The sequence below is a fragment of the Pygocentrus nattereri genome, chromosome 1 (genome assembly GCF_015220715.1).
Source record: "Pygocentrus nattereri isolate fPygNat1 chromosome 1, fPygNat1.pri, whole genome shotgun sequence".
NCBI classification, from domain to species: domain Eukaryota; kingdom Metazoa; phylum Chordata; class Actinopteri; order Characiformes; family Serrasalmidae; genus Pygocentrus; species Pygocentrus nattereri.
The window spans coordinates 27,366,705-27,391,243 of NC_051211.1; the positions used below are offsets into that span (position 1 = coordinate 27,366,705).

Here is a 24,539-nt window from a genome sequence, read left to right on the forward strand (position 1 = left end):
CATCCAGGCTTCTTTTGCTGCGTCATTAGCTCTGATGAGTCTCAACGACCAATCGCAGGTGAAATTATTAGCATTACTTTTAATGTAGCGAATCAGAAGTCAGTATTTTATTACGTTTGATGTACGTATAATTTGCATAAAGGTACCTGCTCGCTTGGATGGGAGGACGCCCCGCCCCGCCCCGCCCCGCCCCGCCCCGCCGCTCTCTGTCTCTCTACGTCAGCCTGCTGATTTGGACAGTTAGGTTATCTCAGGAAAGTTTGTTGTTAGCACATCACTATTAGCGCGTGTTAAAGGGGAACTTTAGAATAGCAAGCAAGCAAGCAAAATTTATTTATATAGCGCTTTTTACAACAGGTGTTGTCACAAAGCAGCTTTACAGAACAATCAGCATTACAGAGAGAAGAGAAAAGAAGAGAGAAAACTCCGGGTCCGAGCGGGGGCTGGACTTGTCACAGAGGTGAAGGAGTGTGTTTTTAGGTGGGAGAAGCGTGGAAAGCACGCGAAGGCGTGGTTTCTTCAGTTATAAATAGTTAATAGAGCTGATAATAACGCAAACGCTGCGAGCGACGGGGAGCTCGTCAGGGGGTCCCGTGTTTCGCACGTTCGGTGTGATGAGTCTGTCGGTTATCGACGATCAGTATTGTGATGACGTAATGTGTCCGTGACGTAATGCGCTCGCCATGCGGCCCTCGAGCCCTCCTGTTTCCCATGATGCTCTGCGAGGCCCAGCAGTAAGATGGCGGCGGCGGTGGAGCTGGAGAGGGAGGCTCTGCGCGCGGAGGTACAGAGAGCTGCGGACTCACGCGCGCGTTCATTCGGGGGGACGGGGGGGTCCAGGTGTTCCGGGGACACATACACGCGCAGTCAGCGCGGAGAGATCAGAGCGGAACTCCGGGGCGCAAACACAGCGGCTAAACGGGCTAACGGCGCTAACGGCTAACGGCTAACCCTGCGCTCTGCGTAAGAGCGTCACAGCCATCAGTGAAACCCGGAGTTAATGAAGCAGGCTGGGCATTAATGCGCTCATGAGCAGGGCGGCGGGCAGCGCTGGGTCACTGCGGGGATGCTGACCACTGTTTTTGATACAGTGCCTCAGGATGCTGCTGCTGCTGCTGCTGCTGTGTGTGCGCGCGTGTGTGTGTGTGTGCGGGGAGAATGAGCTGAGCACAGCGGGTCAGTGATGGAGAGGCTTGGTCAGTTTATTAGCACATGGTCACTGAGGGTCAGCGGTGGCTCCGATAGCCCTGCTGTTAACAGCCCAGTGTTAGTGAGGGGTCAGTGTTAGTGTCCCGCTGCATCATGGGATAGCTCTGTCGTATTGGCAGGGTTAGTTCTTTGTTTATGTGCTGCGTGTAGCCTCACTCACTGCTAGGCTCCTAACGCTTCGGCTGTTTTAATGGATTTTATTCCAGGCTTGTCACGCTTCATAGGGTGACGAATGAAATGAGTGTGTCTTGACCAACTTAAGAGGAACACCAAGCATCTGTACGAGGTTAAAATGAGCCTTATTGACCGTCTGGATCCACACAAGCTCCAGCGAGTGGAGTAAATTGATCTCTGTGTGCCAACGTTACCTGCACCTTCTTTCCCAGGCGTTTCTTAGCTGGTGTGATTCTGAAGTGCTTGTTCCATTAAATAGGTCAAGTTTGTCAAGCCACTCAAAGCCCCTGCACGGTTTACCAATTCTTATTTCCCTCAGCCACCGGCAGAATTACCTTAGTTAACTTCGACATATTTCACTCAGTCACTGCAAATCGAACTGAGCTATTGCCATATTTCTCTGGTCACTGGTAGATTTAACACTGTTCTCCAGCCGTGGGCATGTTTAACCAGCTTTTGTGCAATCTTTGATTCAACTTGATACAAGTTTTGGTGTATTACGTTTAAAGTAGCTTTTCAGCAAACCCTGCTTGCCTGGCTAGTTAGCAAACTAATGACACTGTTATTAATACCTCACAATATTAACCCCAACAGTATCCGTATTAGATCACACAATACATTTTAAATGAAGACACAATCTAAAGTCTTCAACTGAAACAGACAAGTAAGTTACTAAACCTTCTGCAGCTCAACTTACTTTACCCTGTACGCTGCATTTTATCTGGGAAGCAGGAGATTTTAAAGACAAACCAATGTTTGATGATTAGCAGTGTTAGTATCACTGCACACCTTAACAAAATGCTCGAGATTTGCCTCTTATGTGCCAGCTTCTTATTCCAGTATTCATTTCCACCTTAAACATGCAACAGCTACATCCCGGCGCCCATGAGGAGTTACTGAAGAGTTAGTTAGCTGGTTCCACATGTGATAAATCCACTAAATGATGCTCAACGTTTTATTCCATTGAATGCATGAATGCAGTTAGACATGGAAGTAAAGCCTGAGCTTTATGCTTATCACCACTCTCACTGCGATGCTTCATGTGCCGTTTGACTAGAGATGCGACTGAATGGCTAATAAACCTTCATTTCTGATCTGCTTGCCTTCATTTTGATCTGATATATATATCGGACATAATAGTCATCTCTGCAAACCTATTTAGTGAGACCATAAGCCACAGATCAGCCAAAATAAAGGAAAGCAGTAAGAAAAGGTGGAATTTTTTTGACTGTGCTAAACTAAACTAGACTGATGAACCCTGCCACAATGGTGGATCTGCCATTATTCCCAGGTCCTATAGGGTTACTGTTAGTAGTTAGAGTTAGCCTGGACAACCATGTGTTAATAATGAGTCAGTATGAGCTCAGCACAGTGTTAATGAGGGTCAGTGTTAGTCAGTTAGCACTGATATAGCTGAAGTTACTGTTGGGGGTGTTAGTGTTAGCCTGTCTAGCTCAATGACTGTGTTTACATGCAAAGATTTTTGCCAATCAGATTGAAAACAACCGGATTACCGACTCAGACTGAGGTGTTTATTCTCACTCTGCTCACCAGTCTGATGAAAACCTTCGTTTACGTGCCCACTACAAGTAATCCGATGCAGAATGCCGCGCATGCGTAGAGCAGCGCTGAGAGTGACCGTTACCATGACAGCGAACATCACGTGAGGCCCAGTCGGCGCGAGATGAGTTTCCAGTTGGCGCGCTCGTGTTTTTAATGGCTTTAAACTGATGTCAGGCTCCGAGAAACGTCCTTCACATGCACTTATAAAGGAAGACGTAGAGCTCTGAGACACAGAAGCTGGCCGTCCGCCCCGCTGCCGTCTTTTAAAGCTCAGACTATGAACAGACCAGTTTCTGCTCCGCCATGTTGACCGGTATAAACCTTTCGCTGTGACGCGCATGTGCAGAGCGTTCTTACACCTTCCGATTGGGAATGTAATCGGATTCAGGCGTTTACACGGCTATTATTCTTCTATTTAACATATTTACCCACCTCGTTCAATCGGATAGGAATTGTATGTTTACGTGGACGTTTTCTATTCCGATTGAGCTATTAGTCGGATTATTAACGGATTATCAACCTGCGTGTAAACGTGGCTGATGTTAATTAGAGCCATTGTTAGCATATTGCTGCTAGAACATTCATAATTAGTGTCAGTGTTGTTTGGTTGCAGTCACCGTGTTTAGAGTTTTGTTGTTAGTGTGTTTTGATATTTTGGTGTTTGTGCTTTTGTTAGTGTTATTCTTAGTGATCATCCTCTTTTGATGTTACCGTTCTTTGTGTTTTAATGATGGTGTTATTGTCAGCACTACTGTGCGGGTAATGATAGTTTAAATGTTATTCTGATGTTAACGTTACTGTTAGTGTTGGTATTATTGTTGGTGCTGATGTTTAGGTGTTAGTGTTGTTTGTGTTATGGTGGTATTAATGTTAGTACTAGTGTTGATCTGGTGTTATTGTCATTGTTGGTGTTAGTGTTTATATGTGTTGGTGTTAATTTGGTTTGGTTGCGATTTGTTTCACCATTATTTATTCTCGAATGAAATTCAAATCAAGAAAAATATGACAGGTTATTCTGTTGCACAACTTTACTAGCAACACTACAGTAGGGAGGCAGGATGAGTGGTAAATGAAGTTGTTTGGTGTTGGTTTTTTGCAGGCTTTGGTTTTCAAACAAGGAAATTGCATTAGGTGACATAACTAATAGAACATCCATTTGCAGTGCTCATAGTCACAGTTTTGTATTGCGATATCACAGTGTTATGATGCATTTCTACACCCGTAGTGTGAGTGCTATTTGGGTATCACTGTCGTTTTTTGCTGGTGCTTCATTAGTTTAATGTGTTGGTTTTTTTGCAGTGTTAGTGCTGATCCTTTACAATCTAATAACACAACAAATAAAAACTTCTCTCCATCCTTCTGCCGCTGTTCCCAGCTGACACTACAGTCTTCAACACTAAACCTCTTTCTCTTTTTTTCTTTAGGAGTTAAAGCCGCAGGGCCATTACAACCACGGCTACAGTGAGAGCGTTAGCCGCAAAAGCCATGTAGACGACTACAGCACCTGGGACATCGTCAAAGCCACGCAGTGAGTTACTCTACTACAGTCTACCCACAGATAACCTTAAGATTAAAGCAGGACAGAGAGAATTTGCTGGTTTGGATTTGGTTGCAGGGTGTTAACTGGTTTAGCTCAAACAAAACAACATCTACTAGGCTGCTTTCACATTATAAACCTCAATGCTCGCTTCCAGTTTTTTTGCTCAGATCCGGTTTAACTTAATGGTTTACATTCATCTAGGTATCTGACTCAAATCAGTCATTAATGTGAACAAACCTGTGTCCTGAAATGACCTGCGTGCAGGTAAATGAACAACGTGCATCATGAACGACAGGCGGACTAACCAGCAGGATAAGCCTTCATAGCAAAGATAATTTGCTCTGAACAGCTTGCAGCTGGTTATGAGAGCAAGATGAAGGAAAGACAGGGTCAGATGCTTTGCACAGTTTATTGGCACTAACTTCAGGTTCGGCTCTGTGAATTATCCCTCACATGCACTGAAAAACAAATGTATTCGCACCTGATCCTTCTCATTAAGACTGCATGGCAATAAATCAGACATGTAACCAATCTAAGCCCACATTTGAACGTGGCTCACATAAGATTTGTGTTTCCTCACTCTGAAAAAAAAAATCAGATCACACCAAGAAATAAACGTGTGCCATTCCATCCTGGCAATATGATTTTTCGGTACGTGTTGGATTGGATAAAGTAGTGAAAATGTGTGTAGTAATCATTCTGGCTTCGTTGTCTTTTTCTCTCTTGTACTGTTGTACAAGAGCGGTTTCAAATGAAATGGCATAAGATTAAAATCTATAAATCAGTCAGACCTTCACGCTGTAGAGAAACATACTAACTCTGAATTCTGTATTGTGGTCATGATAGGAACCAGGGGTCACTATGTGTACAACATGAATATAATCATTTTATTTACTATGCAGAACCACCAGAGAACCAACCTGTGTTTTCTGAGTTTTGTTTGTTGATCTGAGTAATTTGAGGTGACCTTAACTCTGGGGACTCCTTTGTCGTAAAACACCCTGCATGTACCCCTCCACCATGGATTTAAAGACCATCTGCACTCAGAAATATGGTTTTTCAATAGGTAATTCCTCTGTTTATTAGAATTCAGTAGACTGGTAATTGTGTGAAATGTTTTAGCACGATGCAGGTACTTTAGTAGAAGAGTGATTTGTGGACTGCTGTGTAGCAGCCTAGATCTGAACGTCAGGAAAGAGCTTGAACCTATCACAGTCCAGTATGCTAAAATATGCTAATGAAACGATTATGACATGGTCACAGGACACTTAAGCAATAGAACACGAGAGGGACGGTGTTATTGCGAAATCACAGCCGTGATGTTTTCATGACTTCAAGCATTCTGTTGCTTTTATACAACAGTTCAATAAATAAAGCAGGACAATGATTTGGGCTGTGAACATGTAATTTAGTGTGTTTTAATGTTAGCAATTTCTTCTGCCAAATTATAGCTCCTTAACAAGCAGCTTGTTGCTACGTCACAGTAATGAGCTCCGCTCACTCGCTGCTCAGCCGGCGCTTCGTTCTCCAGCTCCTTACACTAAATTCCCAAAGTGTCGTCTCCACTGAGCAGCTTTTTGTTTTTTTTATTGCGGCAGTTTAATGGCTCAGTCCATTTTGGGACGACTACATGTTTGGCGAATGGTATGCGGTTCACTTCTGGATGATTCCAGGTTTAGATGTTCTTCTGTCACAGCTGCCGACTGAAAAACTGCTCAGTCAATTTGGGAATTTAGTGTCGTCTCATCTTCAGAGTCACAATCGGCTGTAGGTCACATGTGATCTTAACAGTGTCCATTTTCTGTTTCTGCGCAATGTAAGAGGTAAAAAGGTTCAAATGGCTCGAGCTACAGCTGTCAAACTATTTGCTTAGTGACGGTGTCTTAGCAGAGCGATGCAGTGTTTGTGAAAAACCTGTGATGTTAGGGTGAAATCTCAGCACAGTTAGAGCTCCTATCAACCAATCAGCTTGCGTGGCTGGAACTGAATGTTGTATAATTGCTTATGTAGCATGCCTGAGCTAACATAGCTTGCTTATTTGAAATGTTTACTGTGCAGTAAGCTGTTAGCCAAAATAGATAAATTGACGTTAACATTATGATGGTGTCAAATTTCTGTTCCACATCGATCTAAGAAATTGTCAAATAAGGTGTAGAGCTGTTCTCACAGTAGGTAAGATTCTTCAGCAGTAGCCTAGCATGCTACAGCTTCAGTGGACCACAGTACAGGTTCATTCCAGATCACTGATGCTTCCTTGACCCAAATGTGAGGGACCAAACATCTACTGTTGTGTTTTAAGTCATTAGCTTACCTACTCGTGCTCCACTACCTTGGTTAGCAGTAGAAGCTAGCCTAAGCTTAGTGAGAAAGCTAAAACAGCTTTCCCATGCCACCAGCAATTCACCAGCTCATTGTTGCTGCACTGAGGCTTGCAGGACACAAATCTGAGCCTGTTCTGCGGTGTGTTATTATTTGACTGCTAAGCCAGCAATATCACGAGCAACTGCACTGCACTCTCCACGCACTGTTGAAAACTTGGTAAATGGTTCAGTTTATGGTTTAACATTTATTGGGTGATGAACTGCAAATCTCGCTTTTGTTTGTTTGTTTTTTAAAGTTAGACCTTTGTTTTTGCTCTGATCTGATCTCCATCTGATCTGCTCAGATCTGACATCTCTAAGATTTCTCCAATCCTGGAGAAAGTGTACAGGGTAGTGGCAGAGGGGTGGGGTTTGGGTGTTGTATATTTTTGCGCTCTTAAGTATTATAGTTTAGGGATGCTTCTGTGCCATTTTTGATGGATATGGATCTTGGATATAACGATAATAGATGAAATATGTAACAAGATTGAACTAATGCCCTATATTTAAGCCCACACCCCCTAATTACGGAGTTCATTTGTTTCAGCCACACCTATTGCTAAGAGAAGCATAAAATCAAGCACATAGCCATGCATTCACCATAACACTGACAGTAGAATTGGTCATACTGAAGAGCTCAGATGTAAAGTTTTGCCACGAGTAAGTTTGCAAGTTTTTTGCTAGATCTGCTGTGGTCTACTATAAGTGAAATGGAAGTATCTAGGAGGAACGACAGCTCAGTCATGAAGCAGTAGGCCGCATAAACTCATTGAGCAGGGCCGCCTAATGCTGAAAGATTGTATATCCTGTGTTGCATCACTCGCTACAGAGATCCAGGCTGCCTCTGGATATAATACACAAGAAATGTACATCGAAAGTGTTGTGAAATGGCTTTTCGCGGCCGAGCAGCTGCACACAAGCCTGAGATCACTATGCACAGTGCCAAGTGTTGACTGTAGCGATGTTTGCCACCACTGTACGCTGGAACGTTCTTTGGAGTAGAGAGGAAATGGTGCGAAAATTTAATATCACAATTATAGTAACCAAAATGATCACAATCATTAGTATTGTCGCAGAATGATAAAATGTGCTTGTTTAATTATATAATTAATCTTACTGTTATTGTTGCTAAATAACCACATCAAAAGAAAGCGATAGGCTAGCTTACATGTGTTTTGTTAGTTGAAATTAATTCATGTAGTCTTAAGTATTTTATGGATGGTATTACTTTATCAGGCTACAAAAATGAAGTGCAGATGTGTGTTTTAATGTTTTTAAATGTAGAAGTTGAGCTACCTGGTCTAACATTACCATGCATGGCTCCTGTTGCTTAAATGAGCTTGTAAGGAAGACTTTGAAGTGAATTTGCAAGTGAGAATGCTAAGGATTGCAAGTCAAGCACAAAGGGAAGTGCCAAGTTCGCTTGTGCAGATTGTTTTCTAAAATTGAGATAATATAGGTTAATTTGTAGGTAATTTTAGAATATCATGGTATTTTCCAATGTTCAGTTTAGTTCCCCCTGACAGAAAAGTAGTCTAATTGATTTAAGACTTGGTTAGAGTTCAGCTATTAACTGATTTTCAGACAAATGCAAATCATGTGGTTACACTGTAGTTATGCTGGGAAATCTAAACAGAAGAAGGAAATAAAGTTGTCTGAACAGTGTTCTGGTTCAAGAATATGCAAATACAAACCTTCAAGAAATTCATTCTTAATGGGCATTCAGCTGTGAGGCTGAGGCAGACAGTTATGGTGTTCTGTTACTTATACTGCCCATCAAGTGGTCCTAATTTGCCTGCACGTGCCATTAGTATAGCATGTTAACTTAGTTTTAAACAGTTATGTTTATTTTTAATTCAGTACAGACTTATCTTAAAATTAAACCCTGAAAAACTGATTTTGGCAGTTGGAATATCCAAATAATTTTTTTATTCTAATGCTGGTGACATTTTCTTATGAGTGCATTCGCCTGCTTCTTGTTCAGATTTTCCTTTTCCATCTCAACTGCTGCACCAATTAAGGTAGAATGGGAAAATTCATTCAACAAGCTGGTGAATAAGAAGCTGAAGTATTCTTGAACAGGATGTTACAGACAGGCAGGCAGGCAGGCAGACAGACAGACAGACAGACAGACGGGTAGAGTGGAGCGGGTAGAATGAGCTATTAAGCTATAGGAACGTCCTGCCTACATTTTTATGCATGGAGCTGCCTATAAATATGCACTAGGGTAGGCTTTTCAACAAGGTAGCACATTTCTCCACAACATCACTGACATGTCATGCTTTTACCAAAGTAGGTAATGCTGAAAGTCCCCACATCGTGCACAAAGCTAAACGTTATCTAACTTTGTTTTCATTATAAAGTGGTGGTGGTGGATGGTGGTCTTAAAGATGACTGTTTTGTAGCCCCCTTTCGCAGTGATTAATGCATATTCTGCAGACAGGGTGACCATATTAAATCAAGTTTCTCTCTGCAATCCTATAAAATCTAAAATCTGATCACACACAAGTCTAAGCTCTTTTAAGAAGGCAGAAGGATCTCCAGAGTGCTGTTACTGACTTCAACCGTGCTGTCACTGACACAAAACCAACCAATTTGGCATGCTGCTCCTGCATGCATATGTTTGGGATAATGTTGGTAACTTTGGTTGATGCTGGACAATATTACATTTTTTAAAGCACAGTAATACTGTCATGTCATGGTTTTGATGATTACTCTTTGAAACAGGAATACTAGTTGTCAGGAATTTTACTGCGGTTTACTGTGAAACTGGTAACTGGTAGTTTTATCACTACTCTGGAGTACAATTACTGGCCATCTGTTGGATGAAGTTTGACAGATGCTGGGAGAACGGTACCTACTGGAATGCATAGTCATAGCAGTAAGTTTGATGGAGGAGGGATAATGATCTGGGGCTTTGTCAGGATTTGAGCGAGGCCACTTAGTTCCAGTGAAGTGTAATGTTAAATGCTACAGCATACAAAGACGTCATATGATTCCAACTTTGTGGCTACAGTTTTGGGAAGACACTTTCCTGTTCTAGCATGACTGTGCCCCTGTGTATAAAGAGAGGTACAGAAAGACATGATTTGATGACTTTGTTGAGGATGAATTCCAGTGACCTGCGCAGAGCCCTGACTTCAACCCTCAACCTCACTGCACACTTTCAGGATGCATTGGGACTTCGATTGTGAGCCAGGCCTTCTCTTCCAGCCAGTCAGTGTCTGACCTCTTCTGACCTTTCCAGAAGAGTGAAGGCCAGCTTCATTTTAATGACCATTGTTTTGGAAGGGATGTCCAACAAGCTCATGTAACCGTAATGTTCAGATGTCCACATATGTTTGACTATAAAGTTTATGTTTTCGGCCAGAACTTCCTCAAAACTATTGTACAACAATGTCTTAGGCATCAGGCAGTATTCATAACCATTCATGTAAAAATATCTGAGAGCGAGCTTTTGGAGGCATTAAACTATTCAGATATCTTGGTCCCATCGCCACCACTAAGAACAATTCTGGAATGCCCTAGAAAGGAGCTTTTGGTATCAAAACAAACATATGTTTACATGCTAACTATTTATTCATTTAGTAATTTTGTTTAAAAAAAAATCCTGTAACATCAGTGTAGACATTCTGGAATAACTGTGATGTTTAATTTTTGAGCTTGTGTGTGTGTGTTTGCAGGTATGGAATATTTGAGCGGTGTCGAGAGCTGGTGGAGGCAGGGTATGATGTCCGTCAGCCAGATAAAGAAAACGTCACACTGCTGCATTGGGCCGCCATCAACAACCGCGTCGACCTGGTCAAGTCAGTCTGTCTTGTCTGTCTGTCTCTAGCTGTATTGCGCACACACACCAGCAATGTTCTCTGTTAAAATTTACCCACAAAAAAGTAAAGTAATTTTTATAATTTGCGGTAATTGTAGTTACAGGAATATAAAAGGATCCAGCAGTTTACAGTACATTTAAAATATTTCAGTAAATCAGGTTCAACGTATTTAAATAGGTTTTGTTAATTTGGCTTAAAGTCATTTTAAAAAATGTTAGTAGTTCAGTGTAAAAACATTTCGGTAATTCAGGTGAAAACAGGGGTGTTCAAACAAAAGGTCAATGTGCTTGCAAGTTTTCATTAAAAATAAAGAAGGAGTGCACAAGATCAACTGTTTGGTAGCTAAGACCATCTGATTAAACAAACAGTTCTCCTGCTTAATTAGAATGAAAATCAGCTCACTTGCCCTTTGAGGAGGCACCCCTGAGTTTGAAGTAATATAAAAAGTTTTAGTAATTGTGTTTTTCTCTCTCTCTGTGTGTGTGTGTGTGTGTGTGTGTGTGTGTGTGTGTGTGTGCGCGTGTGTGTGTGCGCGTGTGTGTGTGCGCGTGTGTGTGTGCGCGTGTGTGTGTGTGCGTTCCCGCACAGATATTATATTTCAAAGGGTGCTGTCGTGGACCAACTCGGAGGAGACCTCAACTCAACACCTCTGCACTGGGCTACAAGGTGAGATGTCCATATGTTTGTCATTGTGCTTGTGGTATGTGAAGTTATTATATGCTTCTGTTTTCAGTATTTTTTGGTTTCGGGGTTTTTATAGACAAGTGTATCTGCAAAGTTTGTTGTTACATAAAGACAGAGACTACAAAATACAATGAAACACACAAACGTTAAATATACAAATTTAAAATATAAAATTCAGCAGTACTGTAAAGATGTGCATTTTCTTACTGCAGGCAGGGCCACCTCTCCATGGTGGTTCAGCTGATGAAGTATGGAGCCGATCCATCTCTGATTGATGGAGAAGGCTGCAGCTGTGTGCATCTCGCTGCTCAGTTCGGACACACTTCCATCGTAGCTTACCTCATTGCTAAAGGACAGGTACGCACTTCCATTATCAAATCAAATCAAATCAAATTTATTTATATAGCGCTTTTTACAACTGATGTTGTCACAAAGCAGCTTTACAAAAATGGGAATCACAGCACAGAGAATCAGACAAAACACTGAACATAATATACAGAATATACAGAACCCCCGTGAGCGCTGAGGCAAGGAAAAACTCCCTCAGAGCTGGAGGAGGAAGAAACCTCGGGAGGACCAAGACTCACATCTAAAGGGGGGACCATCCTACCACTGGTCAGACAACTTATAAGTTAAACATTGAAAAGTCAATTTTACATCCACGCAGTTCTAATATATTCAGGTGTGTATAATCAACAGTGGAAACAATTAGAGTTCATATAGATTTGGATGTGATCTGTAGTGGAGAAGCTGCGTTCCAGAAACTTCCATCAGTCTGGTCAATCAGGGGGACAGGGGGACTTGAGGGTGGGACATCCATCAGTATTGGGCCGGACCGGTGGACAGTCAGTAACTCGGAGGAAGGAAAGATTTAGGAATTAGTTTAGACTGGATTTATGAAGAACAGAACATTAGCCTTTACCTTCTAGCTAAAGGACAGATATGCATCTCCACCAGAACTTACTTTATAACTAAAGGAAAGGTGCACCACCTCCCTTAGACCTAATCTCCTAGCGAAAGGAAAGGAGGCACATTAGGCCTTACCTCATACCTAAGGGCAGATATGCCCTTCATTTAGACCTTATCTCATAGCTAAAGGACAGGTATGCACCTCCGTAAGGCCACATACTTCATGCACAGGTACACCTGCAGGCTGGCCTATATCTGAGTAAAATCTCCTTGTGCTGTTCCCCATCTAATGTAAGGCTCACTGTAAATAAGGCTTTTGCTGTCTGCATGACTTTGTCAAGGCTTTTTTGTTGTTTTTATTTTTTGGTCATTTTAGTTATGTACAAGTACACAGAGAGACAAGTTGTAATGATAATTTAAAGCCACCAGGGGCCAGTGTGCTGTTCTCATTATCTTAGATCTGCCTTTGCGTCACAGTATCTCCCAAGTCAGTTATCAAAGCACTATGAACTCTGCAGCATTGTGGGGAATTCCTTACCACTATCTGTCCATCAGTTAGATGACTAGATTGGCATGTAGCCATAATGAAAGAAAGAGGTCAACAGTCTTCCTGAGAGACCTTGTGAAAGTTTCTGTTTTTCTGCTCCTTTTCTCTGTTTCTGTCCATCATGCTGCAGGATGTTGATATGATGGATCAGAATGGCATGACTCCTCTTATGTGGGCAGCCTATCGGACACACAGGTATGTTTATTTTGTTTTCTTTTCACTCTCCTTGTTGTGTTAGTGTTTAAAGTTGAAGTGCATCTGTTTCTTTCTTTTTCTCTGTCCTGCAGTGTGGACCCGACTCGGTTGTTGTTGACGTTTAATGTGTCAGTGAATTTGGGTGATAAATACCATAAGAACACTGCGCTGCACTGGGCCGTTTTGGCGGGAAACACAACAGTGATCAGTCTGCTTCTGGAGTCCAACGCTAACGTAGATGCTCAGAATATAAAGGTCAGTCTGCTAAAGCTGTTATTTTCATTTTTTGAGCAGTGCAGTTTCACTAACTAGTCATAGTGTTCGAGTTTCCTATGCTTTAAACGAGTACTAACCATTAGAAAAGTACTGATTATAATAATGCTCATCTTTAATTATTGCACTAATACATTCTTATAATATAGTACTATAAGAATGGGAAAGTAGAATAGTAATGAGTCAGTAATATAATAATGGATCAGTACTGTATTACATAACTGGCTTATCTATATTGGCCTAACAGTATAGCACTGACCCATTGTTGTCCTGATACATTGTCATCATACTGACTCATTCTTACAGTCCTAGCCCATTTTTACAATCTTGATCCATTCTTAGATCCTTGACACATTATGTCAATTACCCATTTTGACAGTCCTCACCCATTCTTACAGAACCGACCCATTCTTGGACCACTCCTGACTCATAGTTACAGTACTGACCCATTCTTTTAGACTTTACACTTTTGCACATTACTGACCCAATATTTTAGTCCTGATCCATTCTTATAGTTTTGACCACTTTTTATACTACTAACTCATTCTGGTGATACTTACCCATATTTTCAGTACTGACCCATTATTATACTACTGACCCATACTCACATATCTGATCATTCTAATTCTTATAGTATGAAGCCATTCTTATGTTGCTGACCACGTTTTTAAAGTTCTGACCCGTTCTTGATGCTTTATTATCTGTTAGGGGGAAACTCCGCTGGATCTGGCCAAACAGAGGAAAAATGTGTGGATGATTAATCACCTGCAGGAGGCACGACAGGCTAAAGGCTACGACAGCCCGTCTTACCTAAAAAGGCTCAAAATGGATAAGGTAAATTACATTGTTAATGAGAATACACCCAGTGTTTGAAACGTGCCTGGTGCATGGGTCCACAAACAAAGATGAAAAACGACAACAGGAACATCAACCATTATGATGGATTTAAAGGAAGTTATATATATATATTTGTAGCTGGGAACACAGAGCATAAGTGACCGTATTATGAGTAATTAAATAAGTACAAACTACTCAGTAAACATATTTAATAACTGTATTATAATTAAATTGTAAAGTGGGAGATTCTGATAAACTGGACATTCTTTGGCATGAACAAGTCTTAGTCTATGTTGTTCCTGTATGTGTGTGTGCTTGTGTGCAGGAATTCCGTCAGAAGGTGATGTTGGGGACCCCATTTGTGGTCATCTGGCTAGTGGGCTTCATTGCTGACCTGGACATCGACTCATGGCTCATTAAGGGGCTGATGTATGCTGGAGTGTGGCTCACAGTGCAGTTTCTTTCCAAGTATGATACCAGTATTTTTTAATATTTAAGTTTATGATAAAAAGGTTTAAGCCTGTCATGTTTAGTATTTCTTTACCATGACATGTAAAGCCGTATTCAAGATGGATTAGTTTTACATGGGGAGGTGCTGTAATCTGAGTGATTACTGACATGATCCATGTTTTTAAACCATTACAAATGTGCCATATTCATAGTTTAAGTCTGTTAAATAATAATTCTGGAGTGAATTGCCTTCTATAATGTGTCAAACCTAAAGCTTCTTCAGTAATAATAGTCCTGTTCAACCTGTAATTACTGTGATTAAAACGCTCACTGAATTCAGTTTGGTACAGAAAGAAACTGCAGTGTCTTAAAAGGAGGCCAGTTTACTAGCCTAATTCTAGTGACCTTAACTGGAAGTTAGCTTTTGTTGATTGATTGCTTTATTTGTTTAATTTCAGTCTTGATGCCTATGTGAAAGTCTGGGCTATGTTGTTTTGATCCATGGTGCCTGGGAATGTTTGCAGAAGTTACAGATTCTTTACCCCTTACAAATCAGCCAGTCAAATAACTTCAGAATTGCAGTAGTCAAAAGCAATAGCCTGTAGCTACCAGTAACGGACATTATAACTGAGAAACACTGGTACAGAGCTAAAAATATCACCTCTACATCAGCAGTTGATGAAAAATCTAATTCCTTTTACCCCGAATGTAGTCGTAATCAGCTAAGACTGTTTGGTGTCTCAACTTTACTTAGTTTTTGCACTGGACCTGTGAAACTAATGTTGCTAAGAAGTATTGGACGTCTGTGTTGGTAACATTACTATATTGTTCTGTTAGCCTTGAAACTCCAAAGTTAAGTACTTAATTCACCAAATATGCCTGGGGTAGATTAACTATGTTTGGAGTAAGCAGGGGAGGGAAGACTAGGGGAATTACAACTGTTCCTTGAAGTTCCAGGTTGTAGTCAGTGAATAACCTTAAACTCTCACCTAAATGTAACATTTCATGTTTGCTCTCTGTCTCACTCTCTTCCCTGCTCTCTGTTACCTGCTCTTGCTCTCGTCTTCTTTTCTTTAGGTCTTTCTTTGACCACTCCATGCACAGTGCCCTGCCTCTTGGTATTTACCTGGCCACTAAGTTCTGGATGTATATCACCTGGTTCTACTGGTTTTGGAATGATATCCTTCTCATTAAATTTATACTACTGGACTCTCATATGATTTAGTAAAATGTATTAATCGAGTACAACCTCCAATAGGAGTAGCTGTAGTTTGGGTTCTGTTAGGTGCTGTTTGAGGCTGAAGTTCGTGGACCTGCTGTGTGAAGTAATAAAACCCAATCTGAAATACATATTATGTAGTAGTAGTTGTGTGCCTGCTGACTTTTAATGATTTGTTTTATTTTATTTATTTGAAATTGTCACTGCTTTAAAGGTGTGACCCATTTGAGATGCAATCTGCCTCCTTAACTCTTCTCACATCTGCCATTTGTCACCATCCACCTGCCCTTCCTGCTCAACAGCCTGGCTCTCTTCTACAACTTCGGGAAATCATGGAAGTCTGACCCTGGCATCATCAAAGCATCCGAGGAGCAGAAGAAAAAGGTCAAAACGCTTTTGACCTGAAGGCAGAAATAAAACTAAAGCTCTGAAAATGACCTCCCTTCTGCCCTGCTGGCCCAAATAGTGGTGGGAGGATGAGCAGTTGTTCTTTAAAGAAAGTAGTATTTAATGAAGTAACCGATAACAGAGGCTGTCATGAATGAGTTCATTAGACAACATGTAAACATGTCAGCTTTTCATTTCAGCTCTCATTTAAATGTTCACACACTCTCCCTCTTTCTCTCTTTCTAGACTATAGTAGAGTTGGCAGAAACAGGCAGTCTGGATCTGAGTATATTCTGCAGCACCTGTTTAGTAAGTACAGCTCTGTTTTTCTTTGAGATATTTTACTGTTTAAACTATTGGTGCGACACCCTTTTGTGTTTGAAAGAACTTTTGCTGATAATCAAATTGCGTGGTTTACCAGTTAACATGGCCATTTAAATGAGCATACCCTAATAAAACATACTGACTACCAGCATTAACACTGTCTGTGATGGACTCTCCTCAGATACGGAAACCCATCAGGTCCAAACACTGTGCAGTGTGTAACAGGTGCATCGCCAAGTTCGATCACCATTGCCCATGGGTAGGCAACTGTGTAGGTGAGTTTCCTGTTCCGAAGCCCTAACTCAAGTCCTTAACCTTTAAACCCTATACCTTAAGATCTACTTTGCCACAGAATTTAGTTCCAGCCTGGATCTGTATGCTACCCCTTTTTTGTTAACTAACAGGTCCTGCATGATGTGCTAAATATTTTGCGTAGCACTGCTGTCATTGTCAGCCAACAGGTTGTGGGCTTGTGCAGGCAGGTATTATTGTTGGCTGAGTGAGACGGGCTTGGACAATAATTGGCTCCTTGCAGAAGCGAACAGGCAAGCAAACAAAGGAGCTGCAAGTGTGCTGCAGCGTAATCACAAACAACAAAACACATGATGCTAGAGAGAATCCAGTAAATATTTATGCAAAAAATCAAACTGACTTTTTTTTTTTGGCTTTGTAACCTGTGCCTTGGGCTTTGTTTTGGCTTTAAATTCATTTCAGCTGGCTTCAGTAGACATTTTGTATAGAGTAATTAGCTAGCAAAATTATGTTGACACAGATAAGACCAGTGTGAAGACATGCTGCTTATTTTTTTTTTTTGGCCTGTGGTACTACATGCTTGTCTGTCGACAGTGAGGTTACTTGACGTAACACTCATTGTGTGGTGCCATTAGCAAGTTCACTTGGCTCTGCTTAGTCTAAAAAACCACAAAATATTTTCCTTTGCAACACTGAAACATGTGTTTGTGCTGCTGGATTTGTGGGGGTGCAATTAGTCTGGAGGTTCTGGTGTGTCACAAGGTTTACATGTACATGTCCTACATCAGTGGAGTGGGTTACAGCAAACACAGGCGGGAGTTGACGAGGACCACATGCATAACCCAGAGAAGGTGGCGTGTGGTTGAAGCGGGCGGGGAGCAAGAATCACACCAGATGTTGTGGGTGCAGGCTGACATGATTAGTGGTTGAATCAGGCTGGTTCAGGTATTCATAAGCAGGCCCATGCAGACATGCATTTCTACAACACACACACACCATCACATTTTTAATTATCTAGGGGAGTGTCTGGTCTTATCCGCAATAGGCTAGTGTGGCCTCAGGTTTTATTCCAGTTTAGCAGAGGCACCACTAATTCTAGTTGTTTAATCAGTTGTGCTCAGTCCTCTATCAGTTGATCATATGTGCTTTGCTTTGTTGAAGTGAAAACCTTCGGCTTCGTTTAAAGCCCTGACACACCACTGTTTGTGATGTTTGTGCGATGTTCCTGCACGAGAGAGCTGAGGATCGGCACACATGGAGAGAAACTAAAGAGACCCTAGAAAGAAAGTGGCACACACTCATTTTTTCATTTTTGCCACTGCAAGTAGCAAATTAGCACTACTTTTGTTGAGTGAATGTCCAGTTTTTTAAAATGAATAGTATTTACATATTCAGCAAGGAAATATTTAATGTTGTTAATAAGCACAGACACACAAAAGCCCTGAAAGGGCTCTGATAACACAGTAACAAAGTATGGAATACTCACTCATGGACAGAAGGTAAGTTCTCCACAGTTGCTGCTTGTTCCTCCTCATTAGCTTGGTGTGTCTGGGCCCTGAAACCCAAACTCAGTTGTTTTGGCTTTGAAGTGAAGAGACGTGGACAGAGACTAGAAAAAACTGACTCAGTTTCTCTCTCTATTCTCTTTCTCTCCTTTCTCTCCTCTCTCCATCATCTGTCTGCAGGTAGTGGAAATCATCGGTATTTTATTGGTTATTTATTCTTCCTGCTATGTATGATCTGCTGGATGATGTACGGCTGCATTTGCTGTGAGTTTTACACACACACACACACACACACACACACACACAGAGCTTCATGTTGTGTGAAGTACATTTCAACATGTTTTTCACAGAGCATACACAATGATTTTAAAGCATACATTAGCACTTGCTGTTTTGGAACAGCAGGGGTACAGTGCGTGTGACATTTACAGTGTGTTCAATGAGACACAGGAATTTACAGTTAATCCAGAAGTTAACTGTAGTTAACCACAGTTTAATCAGTATACTGATCAATCAGAAGTTAAGTTGACCAGTTCAATTGATGTACTGTGGTTAAGGTTAAGTTACGCCCCATGTGTAGTTAACTGTGGTTATGTGCCACTTTCTGACCGTGGATGTTCTCCAGCTGTGCCAGCTGCAAACTAGTAAAATATGCCAAGCAGTGATCTCTTCACACCAAAGTTTGATATAGCCAAGCTTACATATGCTTGAGGCACTTTGAAGACATCCTCCTTCTCTTCTAACTTCTCTGTAATTCATTAGCTCAGCACTGGCTATGCTGGGGCATCAAAAACCTTTGTCCTATATGGGCTGTTTCTTTTCTGACCTTCTGGAGTTCTGGAACTTTGGGATCAAGCCACCACTATTGGAGCCACTCCATCAGCTGAAGCTTATTGGCCAACCTGACCTGATCAAGCCCCCTTGTGCTGTTCTTAAGCTAGGTCGGTACCCAGAGACCTCTCACCCATTTTGTAGTGTTTTTCTATTCGGAAACAGGAAACCTTTCTTTTGGCTCGTGCTTCTTTTGGCTCACTGCACTGTGAGCGTCAGGCTCTCATTACGGCTTAACGCCAGCTTCGCTAACATAAGCTAACAACACTCTTAGCTACGTTGTATTTTTGAGTCGCATGGCCGCCGTGACTTACGCCCGTCTTGCCTCAGATTGGATCACCACTGCGAAGTGTTGATCAGCTCTTGTACGAACTGCACCATTATACTGCTAGCTTAATGTTAAGAGAGACTAGCAGGGCTCAAGGCTAAAAATGACACAATGCTGGCCAGTTCTGCTGAGAGCAGGCATGAGTGGGCAGGACCCACCTGGGTTTGGCTGAGAAGGTGGAGTCACCGTGCAGAGGGACTGGGACCATAGAGGAGCTCCGCAGTACCGCCCTTTAGATAGTGGGCTATTCAACTCAAACCACAGTTTGATTGGTAGCAACACTTATACATGGTTGACCACAGGTTTGGCTAGCACAAATAATCTCTGACTCATACAGGGCCAAGTTTTGGACTCTTGACACTTGTGACTGGCCATGTGTTTCTGCCTTGCTGTTAAGGAGGCTCTAGATTGACAGTCATCCTTCATGGAGTCATGCAATCTGGAGAATGCAAAAAGACATTTCTTTTTTGCCCTCCCAGTCCTCACACTGTTTGCAGGAGGACAGACTTCCCTTCTGGCCCTCCCCAAACCCAGCTATGTGAATCCAGCAGCACATTCCTAGCTACACATTAATGCCACCTGCCATTAATGGGCACTGGCTGGTGATGTAGTAGGTTATATTGGCTTATTCAAAGGACATTGCATCAGACCAATGGTTCATTTACACTGTCAGAAGGGTACAGGCTACAGTTTTGTCACCCCACTCAGTTCTTGGCCAAGGGTCACTATTGTTCACAACCCAGCTCATATTCTTACACTCTCACCGGAAGTCACTTTCTCCTGGCCAGAGATGTTATAGAAGTTGTTACCTCTCGTGTTCAGGTCCATGTTTATTTTGCCGTTCCAATAAAAGGATGGAGTAACACCGATGGTTTCCAAAACACAGTATTCCAGTTCAGGGTTCTGTCTTTCTTTGCTTAGACCCCACAGTATTTACCAGGTGCATGACAGAGTGCCTGTCAACCATGGCACTTGAATGTGTTCCTTTCTACTTACCTTTATGGCCCTACACGAGGATACCTCTTTGGGCTCCTGTAAGCTGGTGGCCACCTTTCTAAAGGGGTGGAAGAGATCACATCTGTCTCGATCACTTGGGGCATCACACTGGAACCTCCCCTTGGTGCTGGATTTCTTCTGTCGCACAGTCTTTGAACCTCCTGAATTAGGCTGCTGTTAAATTACTTTTCTTTTGCTTGCTGTTTCTAAGGGTTAACATGTCTGTGAGCTAGAGGTGCTCTCTATTAGCTCCATTTGTCTCCAGGGGGCCTGGATGATTCATATGTTTTGTTGAGACCTAATGCAGCCTTCTTACCTAAAGTTCTCAATCCTGGGTTTGTTAATCAGTTCATCAGCCTGGCAGTTTAACCAGCTGTGCCCAGTTTGGGCTCTGAAGACCTATGTCGCTGCTAGAGCTGACAAATAGAGAATGGATTTGTCTCTGAGTAGCGGCCCTCCCACTGGGTAGTGGATGTAACTGAGCTGCCGTATGAGGCCGCTGGCCATTCCCTGCCGGCACCTGCGCTCAGAATATATGAAACATAACACTAACTGTGATTGTGAGTAGTGGATGAACAGGTGTCACAAGTTGACTGGCTTACTTTATCGGTCTACAGCTGGAACAGCTAGCGAACCATCCACTTGGGAAGAACTGCCCTGATGTTTATAATGTTAACAGTAGTTAACCCCCAGTTTAAAGTTAACTTTAGTTAACCCTTACTGTAATCAGTTTAATGTGGTTGAATTAACTCTAGTTAACGCTCAGTTTGATTAGTACTATATGGTTAAAGTAAATTTCTGACACTATTTCTTGTTGTTGTTTTTTTTTTGTTTTGTTTTTTTCTTTCAGATTGGCGTCTGCACTGTTCGAGCAGCTACAGCAGAGATGGATTGTGGGTATACATCACTCAGATTGCCACCTGCTCGCCCTGGATGTTCTGGATGTTTCTCAACAGTGTCTTCCACTTCTTGTGGGTGGCGGTGCTCATCATGTGCCAGCTCTACCAGGTCGGTACACACCAGGTTTTTTTTTTGTGTGCGTGTGTGTAACTCTGTGTATTTAACTATCTGTGTTTGTGTGTGTAGATTGCTGGTCTGGGCATCACCACTAATGAGCGGATGAATGCAAGACGCTATAAACACTTCAAGGTCACAGCAACGTCCATTGAGAGTCCGTTCAAGTGGGTTTGCACATTTTATACAGATTAAAATGTATTTCTTGCACATGTAATGCATTTTTAAGTTTGCATACATTTTACTTTTTATTTACACATTTTTGAGTTTGTACCCACACATTTTCAGTTTAAACATTTTACATGGTTTAATCTACACATTTGACATTTTTCAGTTTACACAGTTTAGAGATATTTCTATTTTCTGCATATTTTGTCATTTTTACAGTTTACATAGTACAGTTTACACATTAACACTTTACAGCTTACACGTTTGTTTTACAGTTTACACATTTCTTATTTTAGAATGCATGTTTTAGTTTACTGTGTAGGTACAATAATTTTACACGTTCCATTTCACAGTTCACAGCTGACACTTTAAAACAAGTTTTCACATTTTGTATGGTTTGCACATTTTGCACATAGATTACTTTTCCGTTTGCAAAGTTTAGTGTATGTTTTACACATTTTACTTTTTGCATATTTTACATTGTATACCTTGTACAGTTAGCACATTACTTAATTTACAATTTGCACAGTTCTTTAAATTCTCTCAGGTAAATGTAATTTATATGGTTTACACATTTTAAAATTTACATGCTACACGTCACATTTGGCAATGTGCACATTTTACACAAATGATATGTTCAACCATTTTAGGTTTTACATATTTTATATGCTTTGCAGGTTTCACAGTTTACTGTTAAATCATTGGAAAAATGTTCTATAAATTAAATGCTTATTCATACTGTGTGTGTGTGTGTGTGTGTGTGTGTGTGTGTGTGTGTGTGTGTGTGTGTGTGTTTGTTTCAGTCATGGCTGTATGCGGAACCTGATAGATTTCTTCGAGCTGCGGTGTTGTGGTCTTCTGCGGCCGGTGATCGTAGACTGGACGGTCCAGTTTTCCATAGAATATGACCAGACATCTGGTTCCGGATACCAGCTGGTTTAACGTCGCCACAGAGCAAGCGAGAGAGAGAGAGAGAGGGGAGAGAGGATGAGCGTTCAGCACCACAGTGTGTCTGTGTGTGTCTGTGTGTGTCAGTGTGTGTCTGATGTGTGTTTGGGGGGAGGGGGGCATTATTGGGCCATCATCTTCAGCCAGAGAGACTGCAGTCCACACTCGTCATTAGCATTAGCATGATGCTAACACAGACTGCCACCAAACACTTGCACTCTCGGCCCATCGCCCTCTTTCCAGCTGCTGCAGCTCTAGCTTACATACACAGGCACACAAATCCCCACGCGCACACACACACACACACTGCAGGTCTGTTATTTTCTTTGTAAACATTTCATTTAATTTCACTTCGTTTAGTTTAGGTTAAGTTTGTCCTCCTGTGGAAGAATTTCGCTTCTTGTGTTAATTTTTTTTTAATCTCTGATCAGCTTACTCAGATTAAGCTGGAGGTCAGAGTGTGTGTGTGTGTATGTGTATATGTGTATGTGTATATGTGTGTGTGTGTTTGCTGCAGACACGGGTGTTTAATTGAACACAAAATGGAACAGAATGAGAGTCTGAATGAAATGAGTTTCTCTCCAGTTTAAAATGTGATTCTATTTATTTTAACATTATTTAATATTTTCTAAAATGATCTTTTTAATACCATGTGGTCCTTTTACATTTGTTTTTGTTTGAAAAGTCTGTGTTTATATGGGTGTGGGTGAGTTACCAGTGGTGTGTATGTATGTGCGCGCACCCCTCTGGATTTTTACTAAACAGATAAAATTTCACCCAGAAAAGGAACTGAAGGACTGATTGACAAAACGGTTTCACTCATGCACTGGCCTACAGGAGAGGTTCCAAACACAGTTTTTCATTTTCACTCCATTAAACTTGTTTTTAATGACTTGAGCGCGTTTTTGTTTTTAGGAGTGTTTTTGATCCGTCAGCTGATGACGCTGTTACTGAAGCCTCTGTAGATTGAGACCCTTTATTCCGAGAGACGTTTTAGTTGTTTAGTATTTATGTTGTTGACTTTGGGTAAAGCCCCCCTCTCCACCCCTCTCCTGCCGGATGCTCCGCAGTGTGAGCTGGACGAACTGATGTAAAGAATGTGTATCTGTACATAAACCTCTGTTTCTGTGAGTGATATATACTTTTGTTTTTTTTTGTCAGTGTTAGTTGAAGCTGCTCCTGAATGGTTTTTTTTTTTTTTTTTTTTTTGTTTGTTACCAAAAAGAGAAGAGTATAACCGCAGTGTATCTGACTGTAGCTGTTAGTGGTGTGTGCCACAGCTGTTTATAAGCATTTTAACCTGTGCATCTCCAGTGCATGAGCAAAGCTTGGGGCCGTTGCTATAGTAACCATGCCCTCACCCGCCTTCCTGCCAGCAGCCTGGCTGGCTGGGTGTCTGTAAATAGTGAATGTTCAGTATTTGCGAGTATGTTTTTATTTTTTTAATTTCTTTTTTTTATATATATTTTAAACCCAGTTTGTGTATCTTTAGTGTTCGTCTGATCTACAGAGCTTCATTCCGTCCGCTCTGTGGAAATGTGATATATTTGAATGTTTCATTAATATTAATAACAGGAGAGGTTTTTTGGTTGTTTTGCTGGATCTGTTCATCACTGGATCTAAAGGTGTAGACAATTCTCTATTGAAGGTTTTAGAGACGGTAGTGATGCGGAATCATGACGATGTCTAAAAACAAAGAACGCCTGATCATGAATGCTGGGTGGATCTCAGTCATCCAGAGAGAAGCTGCACTAACGTGAAACGGAGTGATTAAAGAAACTCAAACTCATCACAAATGAAATCTTTCCTTTTGTCTCCTCTGCCTTTTCTCCAGCGTGTGTTTAAGCACATCTTCATCTGCAGTGCCTCAGTCAGGATTCACCCCAAATGCTTCAAAAACTTCCTGGGCATGGTTTCATTTTACTGGCTTTAATACAAAAATAAAACTTAAATCTACCAGCTGTGTCTTTCATTTCCACTGTGTGCGTTTTTGCATCAA

General features: G+C 41.5%; 1 protein-coding gene across 1 annotated transcript; it reads left to right on the top strand.

Moving 5' to 3' along the window:
• The first annotated feature begins 649 nt into the window (after positions 1 to 649).
• zdhhc17 (zinc finger DHHC-type palmitoyltransferase 17) lies at positions 650 to 24,499 on the top strand. Its single transcript, XM_017682104.2, has 17 exons — positions 650 to 784; positions 4,371 to 4,474; positions 10,530 to 10,652; positions 11,262 to 11,339; positions 11,570 to 11,714; positions 12,944 to 13,008; positions 13,101 to 13,263; positions 13,990 to 14,115; positions 14,444 to 14,586; positions 15,646 to 15,746; positions 16,047 to 16,171; positions 16,421 to 16,483; positions 16,680 to 16,773; positions 18,436 to 18,519; positions 21,261 to 21,418; positions 21,497 to 21,591; positions 22,396 to 24,499. The coding sequence occupies exons 1-17, from the start codon at positions 740 to 742 to the stop codon at positions 22,532 to 22,534; spliced, it is 1,851 nt and encodes a 616-aa protein (XP_017537593.1). The 5' UTR covers positions 650 to 739; the 3' UTR covers positions 22,535 to 24,499.
• Positions 24,500 to 24,539: the final 40 nt, after the last annotated feature.